Genomic DNA, 25,361 nt, shown 5'->3' with positions numbered 1-25,361 from the left:
GTTTAAAATGTCTGCGAGCACCTTGTTTGTGATTGTGAGGTACATAGAGTTCCAGAGTGGATCTTGACACATGTTAAGGGGTACCTAACACATTTAAAGTGCATTGGCAGGCAATGCAAAGTACAATATCTGGATTTATTACAAGAATAGAGTCTGTTCTCTACAGTTTGTTTACTACACACAGTTTGGCAATACAAACTTTACAACTACTAGAGGAAAATATACATATTTAAAATAACAGTTCATGTGATAAAAGGACCTTATGTGATAAAGGTTACACATGGGGTTGTTAAGGGACATGGCAGACCATCCTTTCAATTGGTTTGTGATTGTCAGAGTTAGTCCTATCCCAGACAACTACCAGCCAGTAGTAGTAAAATGCACTCACCATGTATCTTATGTTCCCAACCCACACAAATACATACACAACTTGTAGCAGTAATTTTCTACAATCTTCATTGAGATGGGTTGGCAGGGAAGTGGCAGAGTGTGTCAGATTAAAGTTGAATAGTCTTGAGTAGTAAAAAGTCTAGAACCACCTCTGATGACTGGAAAACATGGACAGCATGGAAAGCATTCTACCATGCCCCATGCGGAGCAGCAAAAGACCTGCTCATACTGTAGGATTACTGAAGTCCCTGTTAAGGGTGCAGTCCCATGCTTTCTTTCCCTCGGACAGCATCCCAAAATACTCCCCATTAGCAACATGAAATTTGCATTACTTGCAATGTTTTGGATTTATTATTTCTTAATAAAAGAATTAAAATGTGTGCTGTTTCATTAAAATATTAATTTTAATCTATCCTAATTTTTTAAAATAATTTTAAAATATTTTTTTCCTGTTGCATACAGGTGCAAGAATTGCAGAATATTCCCAGCTTTATGACCAAATTCTTTTCCGTGATTCACCTGCAAGAGCAAAAAAAGAATCTAGAAATGGTGCACATTACTCTCCTTCAGTGAAGTCTCAGGAACAGCTCTCCCCTCAACCCTCCATTAAATGTTCTCCAACAAGTAATAGGCATACAGCCAACATCAATGGAGCAACTGGGGACTTTTTAACCTGGTCTGATTTTAAAGATGTGAAAACAAAGTCTGAGGTGTTGGCAAGTGGACCTATTGGAAAACAATCGAATCTCGCAGCCACCTGCTCTGTCCTGTCCTTGAACAAGTCAAATCCATCAAGCCTACATACGCAGAGGTGGAGCACATTTAGCCAAAGGAATGATGAAAAAACAAGCCAGGACCATGGCTATAATTCATTGGGAAGGAGAGTAGTGTATGAAAACGCTCGTCCATATATTCGATCACAGTCATCCTCCTCAATGTTGCTTCATAGGACAAAAGAGCCTATTAAACATGGAAAACATTCTACTATGCCCCAGTCACGGCATGACTCAAAACCTGAAAGAATGTCTGAAATTTATGATTTTGGTGGCAGCTCTTTTGAGGAAAAAGGACCACCAGAAGAAAACTCTGATATGACCCTGCAAGACTCCCAGAAGATCCTAGTGTTAAACAAGTTGTCTTCTCTAAATGCACAAATTGCTACTTTAAACTATTTAGCAAATTTCAAGGACAATGAAGGTGATGGAGATGATGATGATGATGACTATGTAGAGATAAAGTCGGATGATGATGAAGATGGTCTGGAAGCTTCTTCCAACCAGCCAGTAAAGCTGAACATACAGGACCAACATTCTCAAAGCCCATTTTCCAGCACTCCATATTCCTTTAGCATGCCCAGTACACCAGTTAAGACTATGAGTGACAAGGAAAGCCTTGATACCCATATAACAGGTTACGAAGATGTAGATAAACTAAAAGATTATCTTTGGAGGCCTCCATCCACTAACCAGCAGAACATTGTTCAGTCACTTAGAGAAAAGTTTCAGTGTCTTAGCTCTAGTAGTTTTGCCTAAATCTTTAAAAAAAAACTTTGTATAACTAAACTACTGTGGTTTACTGTATTATAGCAAAGTAAACTGATGCACTGTATACCTGCAGCACTGTTCATTGTAAATGCCTGTTGCATATTATTGTTTACATAAGGTAGCAAAGAATATTTTGTGTATTTGTTAAAACTAACTCCTTAAAAATATAAAAATGTGTTTTCCTAGTCATAAGGGAAAATATTTGTGTATTAATGGGCAGTATGAATGATGAAATTTGCACACTATCCAAGTGCCCCAGTTGCAGAATAATGGCTACATTGTATACTTTAGAATTGACATAACTAAAGGCTCCCTCTATCAGGTTAGTTTTAGTGTTTTAATCAGTTCCATATGTATATAACAATAATTGAAAAATGCAGATTTTAGATGTATGCTTAATGGGTTTATACAGAGCTCAGAACTAAAATCTTAACTGTAGCAGCTTTGGTATTCACTATACAAATAGAGGTCTGTCTACTTGGGACAAGGTCAAACAAGCAAATTTAGATGCAGAGATTTCATTATTGGAAAATATTTATGCATGTTGAACTGACTAAAGTGACTTTGTATCCTCACTGCCACACCAGCATTAAGGACAATGATCCTATAAGGCCCTATTTGCATTTCCTGCAGTTGATTGATTTAACATGTATGTCCTAATCCAACCACAAAAAGTTATTAAACACAGTGTAAAGCGTTTACATTTTCGTCTATTACCCTACTGGTGAGTTAGTAACACTTCCTAATCATACAAGAAACAGGCGGGTGAATAGTTGTCAGAAGGTTGCCAGTTCTAAACTTTTACTACTCTGGCCAAAATGTAGAGACAATACACAGAAACTCCCGGCAATCCCTAGGGAGTTTTTCACTTACTTCTGGTGTCATCACTGGGACATGAACTAAGAAAATTTTTTTGAGGCAGAGAGGAACCAAAACCAAAATATATTTGACTGGAGCTTAGATCTACTGGTTTCTTTCTATGCACCTTAGTAGAAAATAGCAAGTCAAACAGATATCCAAGCCATTTAATTGGTGACACATGGGATTATTGTAGATTTTTCTTTCCCCGTTCATACATTGCCAGCCTGCTTATTCTTCACCACATAAAGACATAATGATAGTTACCACTTCTTCTTCCCATAAATCTCAAAAGACATTATACATGGTTTTATAAAGTCTTATTTTAATGGTAAAGTAATAAAACAGTTTAATTGAATTTGCTTGCTAGCTGTACATTAGAGAGGTATTTATTGCCTTTATGTAGCAATATTATAGAGCAGTATGTTGCTATGGTTGTTTCTGTATAGTAGATAATCTTTGTATAGTATATACTACACTTAATGGAAGATAATTTAAATTGTAATATATTCATCTGTCTTGGTTCTGCATGTTTGTGCATTGAGGGATATGAACCCTAACTTCCATATATTTATTCCAAGCAGTCATGGAAACAGAAGTTCATGGAAGTTATTGCTGCCCTTGTCTTTTAAACAGCAATACAGTTTAAATATTTGAACACTCCATCTGTGTAATGTCCATCAAGCTGTATTGTTTCTTTGGGAAAACTTGTCTTTTTCTGCTTTTTGACATAAAGGCAATTATAACTGTATATCCATAATATTGTCATTCCTTGGAGTTAATGGTGACTATTTGAATTTTATGTATATATTTGGTTCATTTAAATCTTAAATTATTATGTGGTATATTTTTGTTGTTTGACGGTCTTTTCACACCTATTTCTGCATCTTTTTTACCAGCTAGAAGTCACATAAACATTTGCTGCAACATAAAAGTATGAGAAGATATGCAAGCACATGCATATGTTTAGTGTTAAGACGTGTTTCTCTTAACAATCAGGTCTATGAATACTTTTAAATCACTTACACTTGCTAAACAGTTTTAAGTTGTGTAAGAGACTGATCCGTCTGAAAGTGACCCTCTTGCTAAAATAAACCTTTAAAATAAATACACCTCTGCCTATGTTGCCAGTCTTGAAGTAACACAGAAAAACTTCTAGTTGTAGATCTTGAAGTATAAATTTTTAGTCCTCCCACCAGCCCATACATCAGTACTATGTCATATGGGTGTTTTTATTTTTTTTTTTAGTTCTCCACTGACATACTGGAGACTTAACAAGAAGCTGGGAGACTAAACCCTACCGAAGTCTACCCAATGCTAATTAGAGAAAGGTGTAATCTACTTACTGAACCCTAAAAAAAAAAAAAAAGAGCAGAAATGTGTATAGTTAGAAATAGGCATATATTTTTTGGCTTATTACAATGTTGCAGTGAGTACAGATTATAGAATTCAGTGGTAAACATTAAGGTCTATCCTAGTAAAGGAAAACATTATTTGCTATCCTTTAGGTCAATACCGTCTGAAAATGCCAGTACTTGCTACCACACACATAAAACAAATAATTTCTGTTACGGTGGTTTCATTAAAACACTTGAAGTTAGTTAAAACTAAGCTTTTGTTGAATTTACAGGCTAGGTGATCATATTTTGTAGAAGTGTGCTTTAGGTTAACCTCTATGAGCAAAGTTTGCAATTGATAAAACATCGCCTTTAAATATAATGTTTGATTGGGCAGTTGAAATATGTGCCAACTGGCTCACATTGGCTTTTCAGATAGTAATATTTGGTGTCACTAGAAAGATAGATAACTGTAAATGTTTAAAACTGCACTTGTACTAAACTAGCTGCACAGTTCCCATTTGAATCTTTGGACACTGTGGGTGGTAAAATGTATTGACTTGTAGTGGTGGGTGCCTGCACTGTGCTGTATAGGTCAAATTATGTACATAAACTGTTATGCGCAGATCAAAATCTCACCTTGCTTGTCGTCTTGTCCTATGGATGGGATTTGATTTGTTTTATGTTCAATGAGTTGCACTTTTCTGTGTTTTTGTATATATTATAATGTCTGTACATTTAGAAGAATTCAAATCTTTTCATTTGTTTTCTGTAAATAGTTGAATAAGAAAATGTTTTGAAAGCATGATGTTACTGAAGATGTGTAAATTTATTATGCTTAGTAAAAAAACTAAAATAAAATAAAAAAATAAAGCAGTGTTTTAATCTAATCTTAAAGTGATTTGGGAATATCTTCTTTATTGACATTGCTCTGCAAATATTACCCAGGAATGCCTCTTTTTGTTGACATTACTCTGCAAAAATTAACCAGGTGTATTAGAGGACTCTTCGTGCATGGTGCATAATTTTGTATAACTGTTTGTGTTTTAGGATAAGCTTTCAGGAGATCCACTACCTACTTCTCCATGACACTGTTGTGTGTAAAATTCACAAGAAGCCACCAGAAGGTATTTTTTTTTGCAGAATAGACTGATGTCACAAAACCCAGCAGAAAGTAGATTAACAGTAGGAGGAAGGGAAATATTTACTTTCCTGATATTTAGTAGCATGGCCAGGCATTGGAATTGTGTCAAACAGGATTGCAGATGATTTATAAACCAGTTGATAATCCAAAGAATATCCACAATTGCCTGTATGCTGGTCTGCAGCTCCTCAGTTAGAATTGAGCTCTGATAAAAAGCTCATGCCAGGGTTGCTACCATCACACCAAGGATTTTAAGCAAAATTATCTCATGTGACAACTGAGATACAACTGGCTCCTGTGAAGTGCCGGGAGAAGGGTCTATAAGGCCTTGAGCAGCATACAACTTCACAGGAAGTTTTATTTTTTTCTCTGTAACTTTTACATTTATAACCTTATAAAATATGGACATTTGAGATGTTGTGGAACCATTGCTCAGTAAACAGCAGCAGTGCCCACATGCCTTTTTCTTCTAAGGGTGACAGAGTAAGGGAGAGAGACAGTAAAAGGGAGACAGAGCAGCAAGATTCCTGGTAAGCAAATCTGCCCAGATTCGATTTGCAATGAGAATAGGAATCTCTGTATCTCACTGAACACTACAGGATGGCTAATAAAAAAAAACAAAAACTCCGTAATGAGGAACATGCAGGACACCTTTAATAAACAAGATGAGCCTGTAGGACCAGAGAGCTATTTTCATACAGGAATAATAGTGTCAGTCTCCAGATCTCAGAACTCTAGAACTCTTACTAAAGTAAAACTGGCCAACACCAGGTCAGTTTTTGTTTCAAGAAAAATAAAACTAAAATTTTGATATTACATTGGTACATCACACTATGTTTGAGAACATCAAAGAAAGTTTGCCAACCTGGTCTCCACTGAACCCAAGCAAGTTTACCCATCGCTAGTCTTGAAAATTTAACGTACAAAGAAGTACACAGTGGGGTGACCAGGATTCTGCAAAATACAGAGTTGAGCATTTAAAAGAATGTAGAAATACAAATGAGTGTACAAAGTGGGGTGGTCAGGAATTTAAAGAATACAGCCTAGACGACAGAGTATAGAGGTTAGAAGTAAAACACAAAGCATTGCACAAAGTTGGGTGTCAGGAGCATGTAAAATACAAAGACATGTTCAAGGTAAGGGGTCAGGAGTATGTATGGAGTAGAATGAGGGGATCAAGACTGGAATTAGTAGCCTCTAGCATACCACATATTTTTTTCACGGACATTTAGGGCCCATCAAGAAAGGTGAACTATTGATTTCTGTAATAGCAGCTGGGCAGGCATGGTCCTCCTAGAGGCCCAAAAAACTTAAATCTAAATTGACCATAGTATCTGTATTGGGAATTACCTATGCTTTGCTTCTTGGGAGTCTTTTGGAACTCCAAAAAAAGGGGTTTTCTTCTTACTTTTCCCTATTGAAAGATTTATCTTGATCATCATAACAGCATGATTCTCCTTTCTATTTGGGACAATGATCTCCATAAAAACTTGACAAGGGTTTCTAACTATCCCTGCTCTTCCCAAAACTAAAAAATAAAATTTAGACTATGCATACACTATAATTGTGCAATTATTCTTCAGGGCTTATTTACAACAGTTTTGCAACAGTGTTTTGCAACGTTGCCAAGTCAAGTTGCCTCATGTTTTAGGGTTTTTCTATATGGAAAAAAAACTGGACACAGCATTTTGCACTGTGTGCGCTCACATGCTGTAACACATCACTCGGTACACATATGCTGCATACACACGCTCAGATATTGTCACTGGAAACAATCTTTCATGATTGTTTCCAACAACAAAAGACTGAAGAATGAATGAATGAGCTCTGTACATACTGTGCCATCAGGACAGATCCATGAATGGCTATATAGCCTTCTATACACATGCCACATTCTCACCCGAAACAAGCTCAACCATTTGTATCAGGTAAAAATCATCCAACGTATCTACATAAGCCTTACCATGAAGTAAAAATGGAAAAGCAAGTATAAGAAAACAAACAAACTCCCTAGTGGAATGAATACTAAGTAGTTTTAAATGTAAAAGTGGTACATTTAAAAATACTTTTTTTTTTAAATTTCCCATCTGGTCCCGCCTCCCAGTCGCACAGGCCCGCCCTCCATACACACACACTCGCGAGCAGATGCCCGGCTGGCATCTGCTTCCCCTGGCCTCACGTCACAAACATTCACACGTCGGGGATGCAGATGATGACGGGGCAACGCCAGGTTATGCAGATGCCCTGCCGGCATCGGCAGGGGAAGAAGATGCTGGGCATCGCTGGAGGATGTCGCTGGAACATGGGAACCAGGTAGGAGTTTTAAACTCCCTGGCAATTCCACCACGAGTGTGGCTCGGGGTTACCGCTTTTGGTATGGAAAATTCACCCTGAGCACACTCGGGAATACCGCCAGGTAGGTTAAAGCAGAACTATAATTAAAAGAAATAAAAATTACAGTAATACTTCAGCTAACAAAGATAATTTGTAACGGAATCAGCCGCAACGAATCGAAAATTCAGCTCAACGCGGCTACAGTTTATTACGCATCAGCTAAATCATTTGTTAGCTGAGTCCATCTTCGTTAATCTACGTTAGATGAAAGATTTCGTTAGCAGGGCCACTTGTATCACTGTACCTGGGTGGAAATTAGGCAGAAAACCTTCAATTCTTCTATGATTCTAATCCAGTTGGTCTCGCACCATTCCATCTTTGTTCTGTGGACTGGACACCCGGTGTCACCATCTTTCTCCAGGTTCTGCCTAGGTCATTATTATTAATAATATTAATAAACAGGATTTATATAGCGCCAACATTCTACACAGCGCTGTACATAAGATAGGGGTAGCAAATGACAGACAGTGACGCAGGCAGAGGACCCTGCCCCGAAGAGCTTACAATCTAGTCAGTGGGGGAAGTAACACACAATAAGTGGTGAGTGTTTTAAGAGACAGAAGAAGACGGGTAAGTCTGAAAAAGAGTGTTTTGAGCGCTCTTTTAAATAAGTGGAACGTAGGAGCAAACCGAATGGGACAAAGAAGACCGTTCCAGAGAATCGGGGCAGCTCTGGAAAAGTCTTGTAGCCGTGCGTGTGATGAGGTTAGGAGTGAGGAAGTCATTAGTAGGTCATTGGAGGACGAAGAGAGGGGCTGGGGGAGTATTTTTCTACCAGGTCAGAAAGGTAGGTTGGACAGGAGCTGTGTAGGGATTTGAAGGCAAAGCACAGGAGCTTGAATTTTATTCTTAGGTGAAATGGAAGCTAATGAAGGTGGTGGGAAGGATGGATGAATCTGGCTGCAGCATTCATAATAGATTGTAGAGGAGAGAGTCAGGTTAGTGGAATACCAGAGATGAGGATGTTGCAGTAGTCCAGAGGAGAGATAATGAGAGCATGTACAAGGGGTTTGGTGGTCTCTGGGGACAGGTAATGGCATATTTTGGAGATGTTGTTCAGGTGAAAGTGACAGGACCTGGAACTGTTCTGAATATGGGGGGTGAATTAGAGGGCAGAATCGAACGTGACGCCAAGACAACGTGCCTGAGGGGAGGGACGAATGACTGTGTTGTTAACCATTAGGAATTTGTCAGGGGGAGATTTGGAGTTTGAGGGGGGGAGGATGATGAGTTCTGTTTTATTCAGGTTGAGTTTCAGGAATCAGTCAGATATCCATGATGAGATGGCTGACAAGCAGCATGAGACCTTATCCAGGACTGAAGGAGACAGGTCAGGAGTGGACAGATAGATTTGAGTGTCATCAGCATACAGATGTTACTGTAAACCAAAGGAGATGAGACTACAGAGAGAGGAGGTGTACAGAGAAAAGAGAACCGGTCCAAGGACTGACCCTTGGGGAACACCAACAGGGAGGAGAGTGGGCGAGGAGGAGTTACCATTGAAAGAAACCACTGAAAGATGCAGTCAGACAGATAAGAAGCAAACCAAGACAGAGCAGTCACAGATACCAATGGAGCGCATGATTTGTATTAGAAGGGGGTGATCAACAGTGTCAAAAGCAGAGGAAAGATCAAGGAGAAGGAGCAGGGAAAAGTTGCATTGAGACTTAGCGCTGATGAGGTCATTGGCCACTTTAGTAAGGGCTGTTTCAGTGGAATGGGCAGCTCAGAAACCAGACTGGAGAGGGTCAAGTAGAGAGTTTGTGCTCTGGTAATCGGGGTGTCTTTTGTAGACAAGGCGTTCAAGAAGTTTGGAAACACATGGGAGAAGGGAAATAGGCCAGTAGCTCGAAGGTAAGGAGGGGTCCAGTGAGGGTTTCTTCAGGATAGGGAGAATTATGGCATGTTTGGAAGCTGAGGGGTATGCACCAGTAGAAAGTGAGAGGCTGAATAGTTTGGTTAGGGTAGGGGCCAGGGTGGAGGAATGGGTAGGAGTAGATCAGAGGGAATTGGGTCAAGCGGACAGGTAGTAGATGGAGATGATGACAGAAGAGAAGAGACTTTGTCCACAGTAACAGGGCTGAGGGAGGCCAGTGATTTTTTACAGGTGGAAGGGGTGGATATGGTTGGAGTCACCCGGTGAGCAGAGACATCATGTCTGATTTTGTCAATTTTATCTCTAAAGTAAGTGGCATTGTCATCTGACCTTGCATAGTGCAGGCACGAGATCGGTTGACAGGACTTTGAAAAAATGTAAATAAAAGTGCAGAGATCAGCACTTTTATTTTTGTTTTTAACATTACAGAAAAGCCCCTGCATGATAAATGTATCCTTATGTATCCCAGGAGGCTGCGGGTTTTCCGGATCTTTACCTTTGCAGTGGTGAAGACAGAAGGGGTTGTGTCCTCTCCTTCAAATTATCAAAAACAGTTTTTCATTGTATAAAGGAGTTAGTCACAGTAAAGTCACAAATGTGCTAATAGGTAACTAGCCCTTCTTAAACTTTTTTTGTTGCTCCTCAGGGTAGGTTCTACTGCCTGAAATAGGTTCTACTGTAATGAATTGGGGTTCAAACAAACTTAGTTCTGCTAAGTGGTGTGGCCCTAGAACCATGCAGATATCAGCAAATGGAAAGTCAGTCAGGGGCCCCTAGCAGCCTCCAGTTTCCCAGTATTTTTACCTATATAAAAAAAGCTTTCTGGTCTTCAGGAAATATTTTTATATTATTTTATTATATTTGTGGTTGATGAATGAACCATGCTGTGAGGTGCCACCTAAAGCTAGGTACACACACGCAATATTTGCATAACGACAAATCAACGATTGTGCACGATTATTTTGAACGATTGTATTGTGCACCATTCTGTACATGCTGTAACAATACGATTGTTCAAATATAATCCACCAATAATGTACACACGCTAGATACGATCATTTGAAGTGACGTGTATAGGAGAAAGTATACCACAGAACAATCCACCATCACTGAACGGCCGTACACGCGATAGATAGTGAACAATCGTCGCCCAATCAGATCTGCCAGGACGGTCGTTCGTTTCCAGTGACAATCCTCTTTAAATGGTGTTGTTGTGCACTTTTTTAAACAATTATCAGACGAACGTTCGTTTCCGACAATTATTTTTGCCTGTGTGTACGCAGCTTAACCACAGCTGAGAATTTGTGTGTAAAACAAAGAAAATGCTCATTATTCTGTCCATAAATATAACACATGGTTATGGCATATAGAAGCAATGTGTCCCCGGGTGAACTCGCACATTCCCAGACACAAGCACCGGCTGTGCTGCGTTAGGCCTGAGGTTTTCCTGTCATGAAGCAGTTAAGCCAGGCAGGGCCATGGCAGCTCTCCTCCTCCCGGGGTGGGGATTGTCTATATAGCGCGGCCCATAGGAAGCAGCGCTCTGCTCGGTACATGCTTCTCCTCCGTTCATCACCATGCGCTGGGTACCGCTCCGCCGTCTGTATAGCAGCCTGCCCGGCTACAGGCCCACCCCGGCCCGTGTGTGTGTGAGGAGAACCGGCCTGCGCACTGCTTCAACCGCACCGCATGCTTCAGTCACCAGGTACATGACACTTTATATCTGTGGGTGACAGGACACTGCATGCAGCTTTATGGGGGCTGGCACTGCCAAGTTATTTTCTTTTATAAAGAGCTTATAGCTATAGCAAACTACAGGTATCCTATGTGTGAGCAGACTAGTGTCACTACAACTCCCAGCACAACCCTTAGTCACAGGACTGCAGTACATTACAAGCTCTGTATACTTGTTCATGCCATTCCTGGAATTGGCTGAATAGAAGTAATAGGCCGCTGTCCTGGCATGAAGGTTTGGATATCTGCCCATTGCAGAAGTATGAAGCATGATGTGCGCCAGAGCACGGCTTACATTGGCACTGCCCCAGGCTGGCTTTATTTAGAATAGGGCCAGTGTGCTAGGCTGGCATCGCCATGGTGCTGACTACTGACACCTCTCTTAGTGGCTTCTGCCATGTTTATTTCCCTTCAGCTTCCCATCAGTAACTCTCAAACTTTATTTTTAGTAAATATAAACCATGTTTGTAAACTGATGTTGTTGTTGTTATTGGTTCAGCAGTGGGCATTGTATTTGTGGTATCAGGCTGCAGTCCTGTATCCCTAAAGCAGCCATTTTTAGGGATCTGTCACTTTTATTTCACCTCTACAGTTTTATAAAAAAAATAGCTGATGAGAGAATAAACTGGTAGTTGCAAAGCGCTGGTATTGTGCGGTCTGGCTATCGTGCCGCCATGTCCACCTAACATTACAATGGTGGCACGTTCACATCTTCTGCATAGAGAATCACTGAAGATGTCAGAATCTCAGCGCCGTCCATAGAGAATCTCAGCGCCGTCCATAGAGAATCTCAGCGCTGTCCAGCCAGCCATCCCTTCTTACAGTGCACTTTATACATGTGGATAGGAGGGGTACAGAGTTTTACCCCCTAAATGCTAATCCATTTTTTAAGAATGCCTTTGGTATAAAAGTTGGAGATTTCTTGATGTAAGGATGTGAACCACTTTTATGAACAAACTGTATTCTTATGTGCTCCTTAGGGGCTGTGTGTGTTTTATAAAACATGGAAAAAGTAAAGTCCAAATTTAGATATTTCTGATACAATACAAAAATAGGCAAAAAACAGTTTGGGTGCCAATAGGGACACTTATTCTGTATATCTGTACCACTACTCTGACCTCTAACTTGATATAACATTATATATATATATAATAGAGCAGTACTTTGATTGCCCACTATATAGAATTCTAACATTACAATGATAATGTATATCTTTTAGTTTCATTTAGTAACATCAGACTCCACCAATATGGGTGCAGCCTCCTCTGGAGACACGGGACATCCTTACAACATCCTCTAGTGTTCACATTTGTATGTGATGCAATACTTTGCTCGGATGACACATTTCTATTTTGTGCTGGCAGATGGTTTCTGAATAAGACTCTATGGGAAATGGCAGATTAGTGTAAAATTAAATGAAAGATCCCATTGTAGTTCAACTATAAAAAGTCTCTATACATATGATATTCTTGTGACTAAGTAGCATACATGAGAACAGCAGATCCAATGCCTGCTATTTGTCAGTGTAAGAGTAAAATTGGCTTCCATGATATGACAGACTGGTTTGCTTTACATAAATGTACTGCAACAAAATATTACTACAACCCCTAACACACATGGTATACTTCCCAATTCAGCACAACACATAATGCATTCTGTTCCTGCTTTGTAACCTTATTGCATTGATTTAAAATGTTTGGCACCACATTGTGCCAACAAAACACATCACAAAAATGTGATTGAGCCCACTCACACCACCTGTGCTTGCAGCGTTTGTGGCAGAAGAAATGGGCCGATGGAAAACTACTGCCTTATACTAGAGGGGAGTAAAGCTTTTTAAATTGATTCTCTGGATTAACTATAGAATATTGTTTTCTTTCCTGAAGCATGTAATCCATTATTTAAAGGTACTCTTCCTTTGTAAAACACTTGTATGGAAAGAATGTGTTGCAAGCAAGCATTGTGAATTTAGAATCTGCTAATAAAGAGAGAACATATTTCTGTTAAAATGTTTGATTTTTGTTTTCTATATTTCAGGAACATAATTCAGCACTCAAAGGATACTCTCTCTAAACTGCAAAAGCAAAATGCTGCCTTTAGGCCAGTGCTGGCTGTAATTCAGGTAAGTAGAGAAATAGGAATGGTACACAAGTATAAGTGCATAAAAGATTAAATCATAAAGAGTAATAGGAAAGTGGAGGGGCGATGGTTGTTGGCCTTGGTATAGTGTTGTGAGAACAAAACCTCTTTTGGGTACCAAAGCACTGGATTTTCATCACATCCATACGGAGGAAGAAGTGGACATAACATCTGTGCACGTGTGCTGTGATGTGGTGGTAGAATGTGGCAAAGTTAGCTGGGAAAACCTACTACAAAGGTTTCAGTGACTGGAGTGAGACAGAAATTTTTATTACCTGCAATCCTCTATGGGGCCACGCAAATGGATCATCAAGAAACTTTTTTGCTTTAGTGATCCTCCTGCAGGCTTTGATCCGACTAGGGCACCTCCTGGAATGGTGTACTGTCCTACCCAATTGATGAGAAATATTTTGGCTTATTGTACTGAACTGGCTTTAATGAATGATACTCTGGTACAACTTACACTCCTTGCTTCTACTTGACTGGCAAAAGCAACTTGACCCAAGGATTCTATGGTATGTAATTAAATTTTACTATGCTACTCTTTAGGCTATGTACACACAGAAGATTATTCTTGTCTGATACGAGCCTCAGGCTATTATCAGACTAGAATCTGACATTTGTACTGAGGCCGTCGGAGGTCCTACATGGATCCTGGCGGATCCTTGAACGACCAAAGATGAATGACCACAATTGAAGTGAAGGGAGGAGAGCACTGCAGGGTGCTGCTTGCCCGTTCCCCCCTTCTCCTCCCCATAGAATAATACAGGACTCATTCATTCATCTTTCGGTCTTTTGTCGTTGAAATCAATCGTGAGAGATCCTTTTTAACGTGTGTACATAGCCTTAATCTGCTACACAGATCATGGTAATGAACACTGGAATGAATGTCTGTCCATCAGGTCCACATAACATTGACTGTTCTCTAAGTTTAGTTACTTCTAGTCTCTAGACTTGCACAGACCTATATATTATGCACCACTCTTTTGTGGTACACACACTTGTTGGTTCACTAGTGCAGCGGTGCGCACCCGCCAGAGCTACAGACCATGTCTCTCGTATGGATTGCGGGTTCAGGGCAGTGGGCGGGTTGTGTCTCTGGCTCTGACCTGTAATGGGAGAGTGGGTGGGCTCTGGCATCATGACATCACTCTGAGGGAAGTTTCTTCCCATTCGAGTGACACACGGCTCCCTGTGAGGTCTGGAGTCCGTGCATTTAGTGGTCCTTAGGTCTGAAAAGGTTGGCAACCACTGCAATAGTGGACTTGAATAGGGCTTAAACACTGGCTTCTTGCTGGCCACAAAGACAGTTCCTGGTGAGCATAGCATGGTCAGCAAGACGCTAAAGACAGACCAATAAAAGAACTGGATGATAGCCAAAATGTATGTTAAGGTAATAGGCTGTAGACCAAAAAGGAATGTATAGATAGATATATTCCTCCTGGAGTGTCTACATACTCCCTACCTTTCCTCCATGTGGCTTCTTTTCCTTCCTGGGATATCAATTTTAGATTACATTATGCCTTCCCAGAGGACCTGTGTCTCCATAACAAACAGCCAATAATGATGTATACTTTAGGGGTTCTGAGTGGTCAGTTATTAAAAAGCCCAACCACCTAACACTTTGGTTTCCTTCCACATCCAAAACACATACTGCAAATTCAATTTTCTTCCCACCTTTTATATTAGTTGGATGTTAGATTGTAAGCTTCTAGGACCGCAACATGACTCTAGTCCCTGTTAAGTACTTTGTAATACCGTATGTTGGCACTTTATAAATACCAGAAGGTAATTGGCTGTACTTCTTTAGTTTGAATCGGGTTTGAATCACCATAGCAAGGAGTAAAGGAAAATCTAGCCATTGGGTACACAGTAAACAATAAAAGTTGAACAGGTAACAGATCTAACAGAGATGACTGCTGTTACATTATTCTTATTTTAAGGTGGCTTCTAGTCACGGCTAGGTGAAAATTGCAGTTTTTCCTTTTCGTATGCTAATTTTAATGAAGTACAGTTATGCTTTTGAAGGGAACCTGTAATGAGGGGATACCACACGGCGGCTGTTGGTGCAGACCTCTCTCCTGAATATTCTGCTTGTCAAAGTTGCAAATCAAGTGGTTTCACTAACTTGCATTGCTGACCTGAAATAAGTACACAGGTTAGGTGTCCTGACTCCATTGTTATATGTTTATGTTCAGTGACTTTAAGCATTCAAAGCAGGGACCGTAAAACAAATAATATTTTCAGGAAGGGGTCCCCCACATATCCCTTATGTGTTTCCCATAAAGTGGTGTTACACGTAGGAATGATATATGAATATTAAATCATATATGGCTGCTCTGTGAAACAGATTCTTTTCATGTTGTATGGGATTGCTGCCCGCTAGTCTACTTTGCAAGTAGATACACAATTGTAAGAGATACATACTAATTTTGTTTGAGGAGTTTGTTGTGACTGGTAAAAAACAAGACACCCATACAAGCATGGTTTTGAAATACTTTGCATAAATGTTCTTTTGTTTTATTCTTTTATTCACTTTTTTTTCATTTAATTTTAAGGAAAATGAGGATGATCAGACCTTGCAAACAACCAAAAATTTTGCAGAAGAGGTAAGATTAATGCTTTTACAATGATTGGTTTTTGGGTTATTTGTGCTCTTCTGTGTTTGTGATTTAAATTGTTCAGTATAAACCTATGGATGATACAGTGGGCTGGAGTTACTACAAGCAAACCTTTAAGAGAAGGGGGGAATGATTAATATTAAGAATATTTGTGTGCTAACCATTCATGTTTTCTGAGATGATGTACCTAAAGAAAAATCTGCATTTGCTTATTTTCCACTGTATTATATTCCAATACACTGCACAAAGAAATGCGTTAACAGGTTATATCTTGAATATGAACTCTAGGCAAAAAGATAAAGTACAAATAAAGGAAATGGTTTTAAATAGATATCATATTTTAAATGATTATTTTTGAAATAAACTATATAAAGTTCACATTAAGTTTTGTATTCACAAACGTTAATAAATGTAATACTTTTGCAAACAATTTTAAGTACATAAATTTGTTCTTGCAACAGTTCAAAGAACCAACTGTTAGCAATAGAAGATGGCAGATGAGTTTCAGTCGGCTGCCTTATTTTTTTTGACAAGACATTGGATGTGGGTGGGATCCTTCCCTATAGGCATTACGGAACTGCAGAGCATTAAATCTCCTTTTCTGCACAGCATTGCTGTCCTGTGTCAGATCTGCATGAACAAATAAAAATAATTTGGCATTTAAAACTGTTCACTTATATGTACATCATCTTATATAACACATTTCTTAGTGCACTTTATTGCAATATAATAAGGGAGAATGGCATGTGTTGGAGATACACATAACTTCACAGTTAATTGATAGTTTCTGATCATTTTCACTGATTGCTGACACGTTGGATGGAAGTTGTAGTGTTGGAAAAGCGTAAAGTTATGGGACCCTGAGATGTAAATGTAATATGATATTCTCCCTCAAACAGGAATATCGGTACCCCTTGTAGTTTATTCTGGTGGTACATGCCTATTTACTGATAAGTAAATTACAAATTCAAAAGTACTAAAGGTATATTGTTACTACTGTTTCTTAACAGCTAGGTGTGGATGTCCTTCACAAATGTCTACCACAAGGGAGCACCGAGCAAGAGGTTAGTGTTTGTTCTGTAGCATTGATTTAGAATGTTCCTCAGTTCTTCTGTAGCAATCCACAGCAGATTGTGCTAGAAGTTGTAGTTGCTGCCTAGAAGCACTGGTTGCTGCCTATGTGTTCACTGACATAGCTTAGCTAGTGCAATCTAATGCTTGCTGTTTACTGTTTCAGGTCATTGATGAAATCCTTAAACTCAATGAAGATCCTAAAGTCCATGGAGTAGTCCTTCATTTGGCTAACCCCAGCCTTAGAGTTCTAAATGCAGTCATACCAGATAAAGATGTTGATGGGTAAGAAAAATATACATGTTTTTGACAGGCAACTTCCATATTCATAAGCTCAGATGGGACAAAAACTCGTATCCATGGGCCCTGTGAATCACAGATTAACTTTACCCTTTAGCATGGAGCCTTAGTTTTTTAGATTTCCTAGATTTTATTATTAATATTATTGTTAATAATAAACAGGATTTATATAACCCCAACATATTACACAGCGCTGTACATTAAATAGGGCTTGCAAATGTCAGACTAATACAGACAGTGATACAGGAGGAGAGGACCCTGCCCCTAAGAGCTTACATTCTAGTACGTGGGGGAATTTACATACAATAGGATGGGAGATATGTAGTGTTGGGAAGTAGTGATGGTTTCAAAAGACAGAAGAAGATGGGTAGGCAAGTTTAAAAAAAATAGGTTTTGAGTGCTCTTTTAAATGAGCAGAAAATAGGAGCAAGCCAAATAGGACGAGGAAGACCATTCCAGAGAGTCGGGGCAGTTCTAGGGAAGTGTTGTATCTGTGTGTGTGATGTGGTTATGAGTGGGGAAGTCATTAGTAGGTCATTGGAGCAGCGGAGAGAGCGGCTGGAGGAGTACTTTTTTACCAGGTCAGAAATATAAGTGGGACAATAACTGTGGAGGCGCTTGAAAGCACAGGCGCTTGAATTTGATTCTAAGGTTAAAAGGAAGCCAGTGTAGAGATCTGCAAAGAGATGTGGTGGGAAGGATGGATGAGTCTGGCTGCAGCATTCATAATAGATTGTAGAGGAGAGAGTCGGGTTAGTGGAATACCAGAGAGGAGGAGGTTACAGTAGTCCAGACAAGAGATAAGAGCATGTACAAGGAGTTTGGTGGTCTCAGGGGACAGGTAGGGGTGGATTTTGGAGATGTTGCAAAGGTGAAAGTGACAGGACCTGTAAATGTTCTGAATATGGGGGTAAATGAGAGGGCAGAGTCAAAGGTGACACCAAGACAACGTGCCTGAGGGGAGGGCCGGATACCAGTGTTGCTAACAGTTAGATGTATGTCAGGGGGAGATTTGGAATTTGAGGGGGGGGATGATGATGAGTTCTGTTTTATCCAGGTTGAGTTCCAAAAATGATGAGATCCATGATGAGATGGCTGAGAAGCAGCATGAGACCTTATCCAGGACTGAGGGAGACAAGTCAGGAGTGGACAGATAGATTTGAGTGTCATCAGCATGCAGATGTTACTGTAAGCCAAAGGAGGATATGAGACTACTGAGAGAGGAGGTGTACAGAGAAAAGAGAACTGGTCCAAGGACTGACCCTTGGGGAACACCAACAGGGAGGAGAGTGAGAGAGGAGAAGTTACCATTGAAAGAAACTTGAAAGGAGTGATCAGACAGATAGGAAGCAAACCAAGAGAGAGCAGTGTCACTGATACCAATGGAGCGCATGATTTGTATTAGAAGGGGGTGATCAACAGTGTCAAAAGCAGAGGAAAGATCAAGGAGAAGGAGCAGGGAAAAGTTGCCTTGAGACTTAGCTCTGATGAGGTCATTGGCCACTTTAGTAAGGGCTGTTTTAGTGGAATGGGCAGCTCTAAAACCAGACTGGAGAGGGTCAAGGAGAGAGTTGGTGCTCAGGTAATTGGTGAGTCTTTGGTAGACAAGACGTTCAAGAAGTTTAGAGACATATGGGAGAAGGGAGATAGGATAGTAGTAAGAGGGTATGAAGAAGGGGTCCAGTGAGGGTTTCTTTAGGATAGGGAGAATTATGGCATGTTTGAAAGCTGAAAGGGTATTTACCAGTAGAACGGGAGAGGTTGAATAGTTTGGTCTGGGCAGGGGCCAGGGTGGAGGAATGGGCACAGAGTAGATGCAGAGGGCATTAGGTCAAGCAGACAGGTAGTAGATAGAGATGATGACAGAAGAGACTTCATCCAGAGTAACAGGGCTGTGGCAATGTCTTGGGCAGAGAAGGAGATCTAGCTGTGTGTCACTGTAGGTGTTGGACTGCAGATGTATAATTGAAAATGATTTGTGATTAGATAATGAGTACAGGTATCTGAATAGATAAAAAAATCCAGTAAATGGATAAATTAAAGTCCCAAGGTATCAAAAATCCCAAACAGAAACCTATGTATATGGAACCGGGAAAAGGTTCAAAGAGGAAAGCTGGACTTTTAAAGCACCCTCAAAAAAATATTTTTAAAGTTAAAACAGAATATTTATTCAATACAAATTACCAACAACAATCATGGAAAAATTTTTATGAAAGATAAAATGAATAATGTGGAAAATGGTAGGTATCCAAGAAAAACAATTCTAAAGTTACTTCTTTTAATTTCAATGATTTTATAGGCCTGTAAAAGGGTGTTCTTTATATTCACTAAAATATTTCAGGGAATAAGAAGAATATGTTTCAGACACACACATGTTTCGCAGACTAAAAATCTTAAGAAATTGGTATCAAAATTCTGTTCCAGGCAAATATGCCTACTCAGTGGGGTTGTGATCTTGCCATTAGAAAAGGGATAGATGTTATCCATAAATCAGTTAGCAAAACTGTTCTGTTTTACCGAAATAAAAATACAGGCAAAAAATTTGGAAGCCTACTAATAATCCAACATTAGTTTATAAACTTGGTGGTGTTTTACCTACTTTATGGCGTATAGACTGTTTCCTGAACTTGAATTACCATATTTTGTGCCAGAAAACATTCTGATTACTTATTTTTTTCCTTCCATCTGATTGGGTAGTTAAGGTAACACAGCTTTTCCAAAAAGCATTGAAATAAAAAAAAAAAAAAACATACATCTTTGCAATAAAAATTGTCTCTTGTTTTTTTACATTTTATCACACTGCAAGTACAGATCCATTTCTTTTGCACATATATAGAGTGCTACTACCTTCATTTTTAACATAGTGTATTTTTGGCTCTGAATTCCTCTGCACTCATTGTCCATTCCACTTATTCTGTAAAAAAAAAATGTATTTGTCACAATATAGAAGCATACTGGCAATAATGCAATGCAGAGTAAAAATGGGTTTCTCTTTTCTTTAAATCTGTTTTTTAATTTCAGGGTCACTGATATCAATTTGGGGAAGATGGTCCGCAAGAATGCTGAGGTGGCGTTCATTTCACCCACTGCTAAAGGTGTTGTAAGGCTCATGGAACAATTGGGTAAGTAATATGACAGCAGAAGTAAACACGCCTAAGACTATTGCTTTGTAAGGGACATGCATTTACTTAAAACTCCAACTCACTAGCATTGGGTGACTTTAAGAATGTTTCATTTATAAATTATTTGAGACCCTTTTGTCTTAGGCCCCCCACCCCCCTTAAATTATAATAAACATTCCATGCTTCCCTGCATTGTGTCCACCTACCACATTGCCACACAAGTAGTATTTGGTATTTTGGAATTATCTACGCACTTACAAAAGCTCTATTCTTTGCCTCTTGGTATCATAAATATTGGAAAAATTGCATTCTGCCAGCCTGCAGCCTACCTACAATACTGTTAGTTCTTGCAGATACTTAGGACCCATTTAGATATTGGCATTGTGGTAAAGCTTACTTTAATGCACTCCATGCATTACCAGAATGTATTATAATGCTGGTCAAGTGTTATTGTGCTGCAAGTAACTTAATGGCACCTCAGTGCACAATAGCAAGGCATGTGTATTATAGCATGCAACACATGGCATTAGAAAAAAGGGTTGGTACTAGCAACTACATTGGCCTTCCACAGATGGTGGGTGTGGCCAGTATATACTTTATAAAAAAATGTATTTAAACAATTTCAAGATAAACAAGTTTCAGAATGACCACATAAAACTAAAAGTCAGCATGTGTCAATCCACAATCAATTTCATAAATTTTTTTTCTATTGCTATACTTTTAGCTTCTCTAATTGTGGTATTTGACATTTAATGTTTATTTTGTGTTTTAATGTTACAATTTTTCTATTCCATTTTAATGGCTAATATTTGCTTCTTCTTTAGTGAACATCTCATTAGAGGGGAAGAATGTGTTAATTGTTGGTTCTGATGGTTCCCTGGAGGCACCTCTAAACTATCTGCTGCAGAAGAAAGATGCTGTGTGTACATTTAGCTCATGGCAGTCCAAACAGCTGCAGAACAAGGTACAATGCTGAGGATGAAATTTACAGCAGCTACACCTTTTTTGTGGAGTCCTAGCATCTGTTGTCTGGAGTTATTCTAGAAAACTTACCTAGGATGTATAGTGCTGACCTCTGCATGTTTGCCAATGTAATGTCCTATAACATTTTTACATAATCTCTGCACTATTCGTATCTAAAATTGGCAAATAAAAACAATCTTTTAAGAATTGTAAAAGAAACTCAGCCCATTCTGTAAAAAATGTTTGCAGAACCTTTTTGTGCACCTCTTATATTTAGAAATTCTGTTTTAAGAATCACTTGGTTGGATAACACTCTATAGTCATAGTTTAGTTTTCTAACATTACTTTTGGATTCAGACTTCCTTCAGGCTGTGTCTGTGGTGTACATGTAGGTTGCCTCCTATACCTGTATTGCTGTTAAATCGAGAATAGTCGAACTGAATCAAATTATGCATTGACCTTACGGGTCATAACCAATTCAAACCAGTTCAAAACCAATGCTGCAAAATTACCATCCCATCCCTATGTGTTACATGAGCTTGTAGTAGGCATAGTTAAAAGTTGTGTCAATGCACCCATCTTCCAGAAACAAGCTTTCTATAAATTGTTTCCATTTAAAAAAAAAAAAAAAAGTTTTGTTAATAGGGAGAAAATAGAAAGCGGTGGTCTCTTGGAGAACTTGAACAGTGCCAGTGCCATTCAGAAGGCAGAATTTGTCAAACTTTGCCCAAAAACTTTGGCTGGAAGTGGTTAAGTGGAAATACTTTTTGTAACTTGAAGTTCTGCCTGCATCCTCTTGGAGCCAGCAGATTCCATGATATAAAGACAATTTAGTACCATAACTGTAAATTCAGTTTTAATTTTTTGTTTTTCTCTGCATAGAAGGAAGCAGTTTAAAAAACAAAAAACTTGCAATGTTGATAATGATATAAACCAAGATTAGAAGGGGTGCATATTTGGCAAAATTATGAATGCTTGTTCTTTTTGCAAAATCCGAATATAGCATCAATCCTTGATATGATGTTCTGTATGAAACATCCATTGCAGTGCTCACTGTGCATATTTTCCCATTTTATTTCTTTTTATACTGCTTGTATTATGGTGGTGTACTCTGGTGGTGTTTATTTATAAAGCAGTGAATCTGACAAGAAATATTCTGTGATGGGGAAACCATTTCTGCCATTAAAATACATGGACCTGGAGGATTTTCTACCAGGGAATGTTTCGGTGAATGTCAGATTCGCTGACTATATATATATATATATATATATATATATTTTTTTACCTATTTACAGTATTGCAGTTTATGCTACTAAATCTAGCTGACTTTTTTCAGCTTGCTGCAGCTGAAATTGTTGTGATTGGAAGTACAAAACCTCAGGAGATTCCTGTTAGCTGGATAATACCTGGAACAGTTGTCATCTTTGCAGGTAAGTGCCATAACCAGTGTAGTTGTAGGCTGAAATAATAAAAGAAAACTTTCATATGTCAGTAATTAGCAAATTTGTTGCTTGCTAGTCGTACAAATACATTCACTTACATTTTGCAAGCTTAAACCAAAAACTTCAGTCAGGGCCTTTAAATGGATTCCATGAACACATGTCCCAGGTAAATAAAATAATAAAAACATTCCTGACTAATTTATAGTTGGGAAAACAACCATTTTAAAGCCCTGACAACATGTTAAGCTAATTGCAAAGCCTAATTGTTGCTGACCTTTCACTTCAAGGACCAATAATCAGTGCTGTGGTTGTAGCTTGTGCAGACCTATTGGTTTTATTGGTATTGCCTATACACTTAATTGTAAATCTGCATACAGAGTAGGTGAACCATTGCAACAGAAAAGAACCTAAAATGTTGACTTGTGTACCTTATTCTTTGGGCCATTTCTTCTCGAGCATAAAATGCAATAATCTAGAAAAGTCACTTACTTGTAAATGTATGTTTTCAGCTGTAAAAGACAAATTCCACGTAAAGCTTTTGTAATATACCTACCTTTCTTATAACAATGTCTCACTCTAAGCCAAAAGTGTAATCTGTATAATTTTTATACCCACAAAGGGTTTGTTTTTTTTCCCTCCCCAAGCTTCAAGTTTAGTTGGGAAAATCTTGACTCCAGTTAGTTTTAAGGTAGTCATAAGGTGCCTTCATTCTATATTGGGAAAATATTCCCTTCCCATAAGAAAAGGCTTTTAATAGGGTGAACAACATAAAAAAAAAAAAAAAAACGTTGTTCTGCTGTGCTTCTTCAGGTGGTTTTGAGCAAGGTAAAGATGGATTAATTGGCCAAGAGGTTGGACCCCTGATGGCAGCTCTGAGGATGGAGGTCAGTCTATCACTTTGACACATTTTGGGGTATAAAGCGATACCAGGGTTTTCTGAGTTTTGACAACTTTCTCTTTAAACAGAATTTAGCAGAAAGCAGTAAAAGATGGCTGGAATCTCAGACGTATAAGAAGTGGAACCTTCGCTGTTTAAAGCTTCAGCCACTTTCTCCTGTACCCAGGTCTGTAGTTTTGCCACATTTTCTTACACTTTTACACTTACACATTTCTGTAGAAACACTATATTTAAAGCTAAAAATATATTTTCTTGTTTTGTGGGGTAGTAATAATTCCACTTATGATTTTTTTTGCTGCTCCCGCCACTTCTGAGAAATTTGACCTTTGACCAACAGGACAGAAAATAATTGTGGGGGAGGGGACTTTTACGTCTATCACCAGACAAAAATTCAATAGACAATGTTACCAGCCTTTTAAACATTGGAAAACCCTTAAAAAAAAACTAACTTGCTAATAATAAATTTCTGGTAAACTACTATATCTATAGTTCGTGGTACATTAGCATGGTGATAGGGAGGGGGCGCTCCATATTATCTCTATTCATGTAACACATACTTTGACATAGCTTCCACAGCTGGATCCTCCCGTACATAACTGTCCACAACATTGAGCCCTGTTTGTTTGAATGATATCAAATCTGTCAATCATTTCAACCTTTTGGTGTGGTAATCATGGACATACATGTGTTTTTAGATTTCTACTTCACCAGTAGTTAAATAAGTACGGACAGATTGTTGCTTTTCTTTATGGGATAAATTGTATACTGCTGGCAAGCTAAAGCAATTGATCTCCATATTTTGATTCTTCTAGTGATATAGAGATTTCTCGAAGACAGAGTCCAAAAGCTATTGATGTACTTGCCAAGGAGATAGGATTGCTTTCAAATGAACTTGAAATGTATGGCCGCACCAAAGCCAAAGTACGCCTGTCTCTTCTGGAAAGGTTAAAAGAACAGCCGGATGGAAAATATGTCTTAGTTGCAGGGTAAGAATACTCATTTTGGGTTCTTTTTTTTTTTTTTAAACAACCTGACCTTTTTTTTTTTTTAGAATAAATTGTTCAGCTGCTAAAATGTTGGGTTTAATTTTCCTGTTGGTAAATAGCTATTTATGTTTACATTACATCCATGCTGGGATTCTAGATAACTTAAATGTTTTTCAAAGGTGGGAAGATATCATATGACTGTGCCTTCACCTATTGTTATGGATTCCTTGGTAGTCACTTCTAAACTTGAAAACAGGTCTACACTACTAAGTTTCTAGGTTTTATTTTTTGTATACACTCACAAATGAGGTCTAAATGCACTGTACGTCAGCTGTCCACAGCCATGATTGTAGCATGTCCCTGGGATAAACACACCCTGTTTGAGCCATCAGGGTGAAACTGTCGCTCATATTGGGCAGATGAGCTGTAATTACAGAAAACAATCTGGTTTAGAAGACAATTGCTCCTCCTATTAGAATTGGATATTGCATAATAAAGCAGATGAAAGTGGTTATGTCTACCCCTTTTATGCATAAAAAAAC

General features: G+C 38.8%; 2 protein-coding genes across 4 annotated transcripts in view; both read left to right on the top strand.

Annotated features, from left to right (window-relative positions):
- PLEKHG1 (pleckstrin homology and RhoGEF domain containing G1) overlaps nt 1-5,019 on the top strand; it is a 137,880-nt gene extending 132,861 nt beyond the window's left edge. For all 3 annotated transcript variants that reach the window (XM_072409274.1, XM_072409275.1, XM_072409273.1), the window contains one exon: nt 853-5,019. In XM_072409274.1, the coding sequence (XP_072265375.1) occupies nt 853-1,922 (1,070 nt within the window). In that variant the 3' untranslated portion in view covers nt 1,923-5,019. The remainder of the gene's footprint in view (nt 1-852) is intronic.
- A 6,024-nt stretch (nt 5,020-11,043) lies between these two features.
- The window catches only part of MTHFD1L (methylenetetrahydrofolate dehydrogenase (NADP+ dependent) 1 like), a 116,554-nt gene continuing 102,236 nt past the window's right edge, over nt 11,044-25,361 (top strand). Inside the window, exons 1-11 of the mRNA XM_072409272.1 lie at nt 11,044-11,248; nt 13,315-13,399; nt 15,975-16,025; nt 17,048-17,101; nt 17,275-17,393; nt 20,430-20,530; nt 21,355-21,494; nt 22,830-22,923; nt 23,746-23,819; nt 23,902-23,999; nt 24,646-24,819. Of these exons, the coding sequence (XP_072265373.1) occupies nt 11,121-11,248; nt 13,315-13,399; nt 15,975-16,025; nt 17,048-17,101; nt 17,275-17,393; nt 20,430-20,530; nt 21,355-21,494; nt 22,830-22,923; nt 23,746-23,819; nt 23,902-23,999; nt 24,646-24,819 (1,118 nt within the window). The 5' untranslated portion in view covers nt 11,044-11,120. The remainder of the gene's footprint in view (nt 11,249-13,314; nt 13,400-15,974; nt 16,026-17,047; nt 17,102-17,274; nt 17,394-20,429; nt 20,531-21,354; nt 21,495-22,829; nt 22,924-23,745; nt 23,820-23,901; nt 24,000-24,645; nt 24,820-25,361) is intronic.

The sequence above is a fragment of the Pyxicephalus adspersus genome, chromosome 4 (assembly GCF_032062135.1).
Source record: "Pyxicephalus adspersus chromosome 4, UCB_Pads_2.0, whole genome shotgun sequence".
NCBI lineage: Eukaryota > Metazoa > Chordata > Amphibia > Anura > Pyxicephalidae > Pyxicephalus > Pyxicephalus adspersus.
This window is presented reverse-complemented; position numbering and strand designations above follow the sequence as displayed.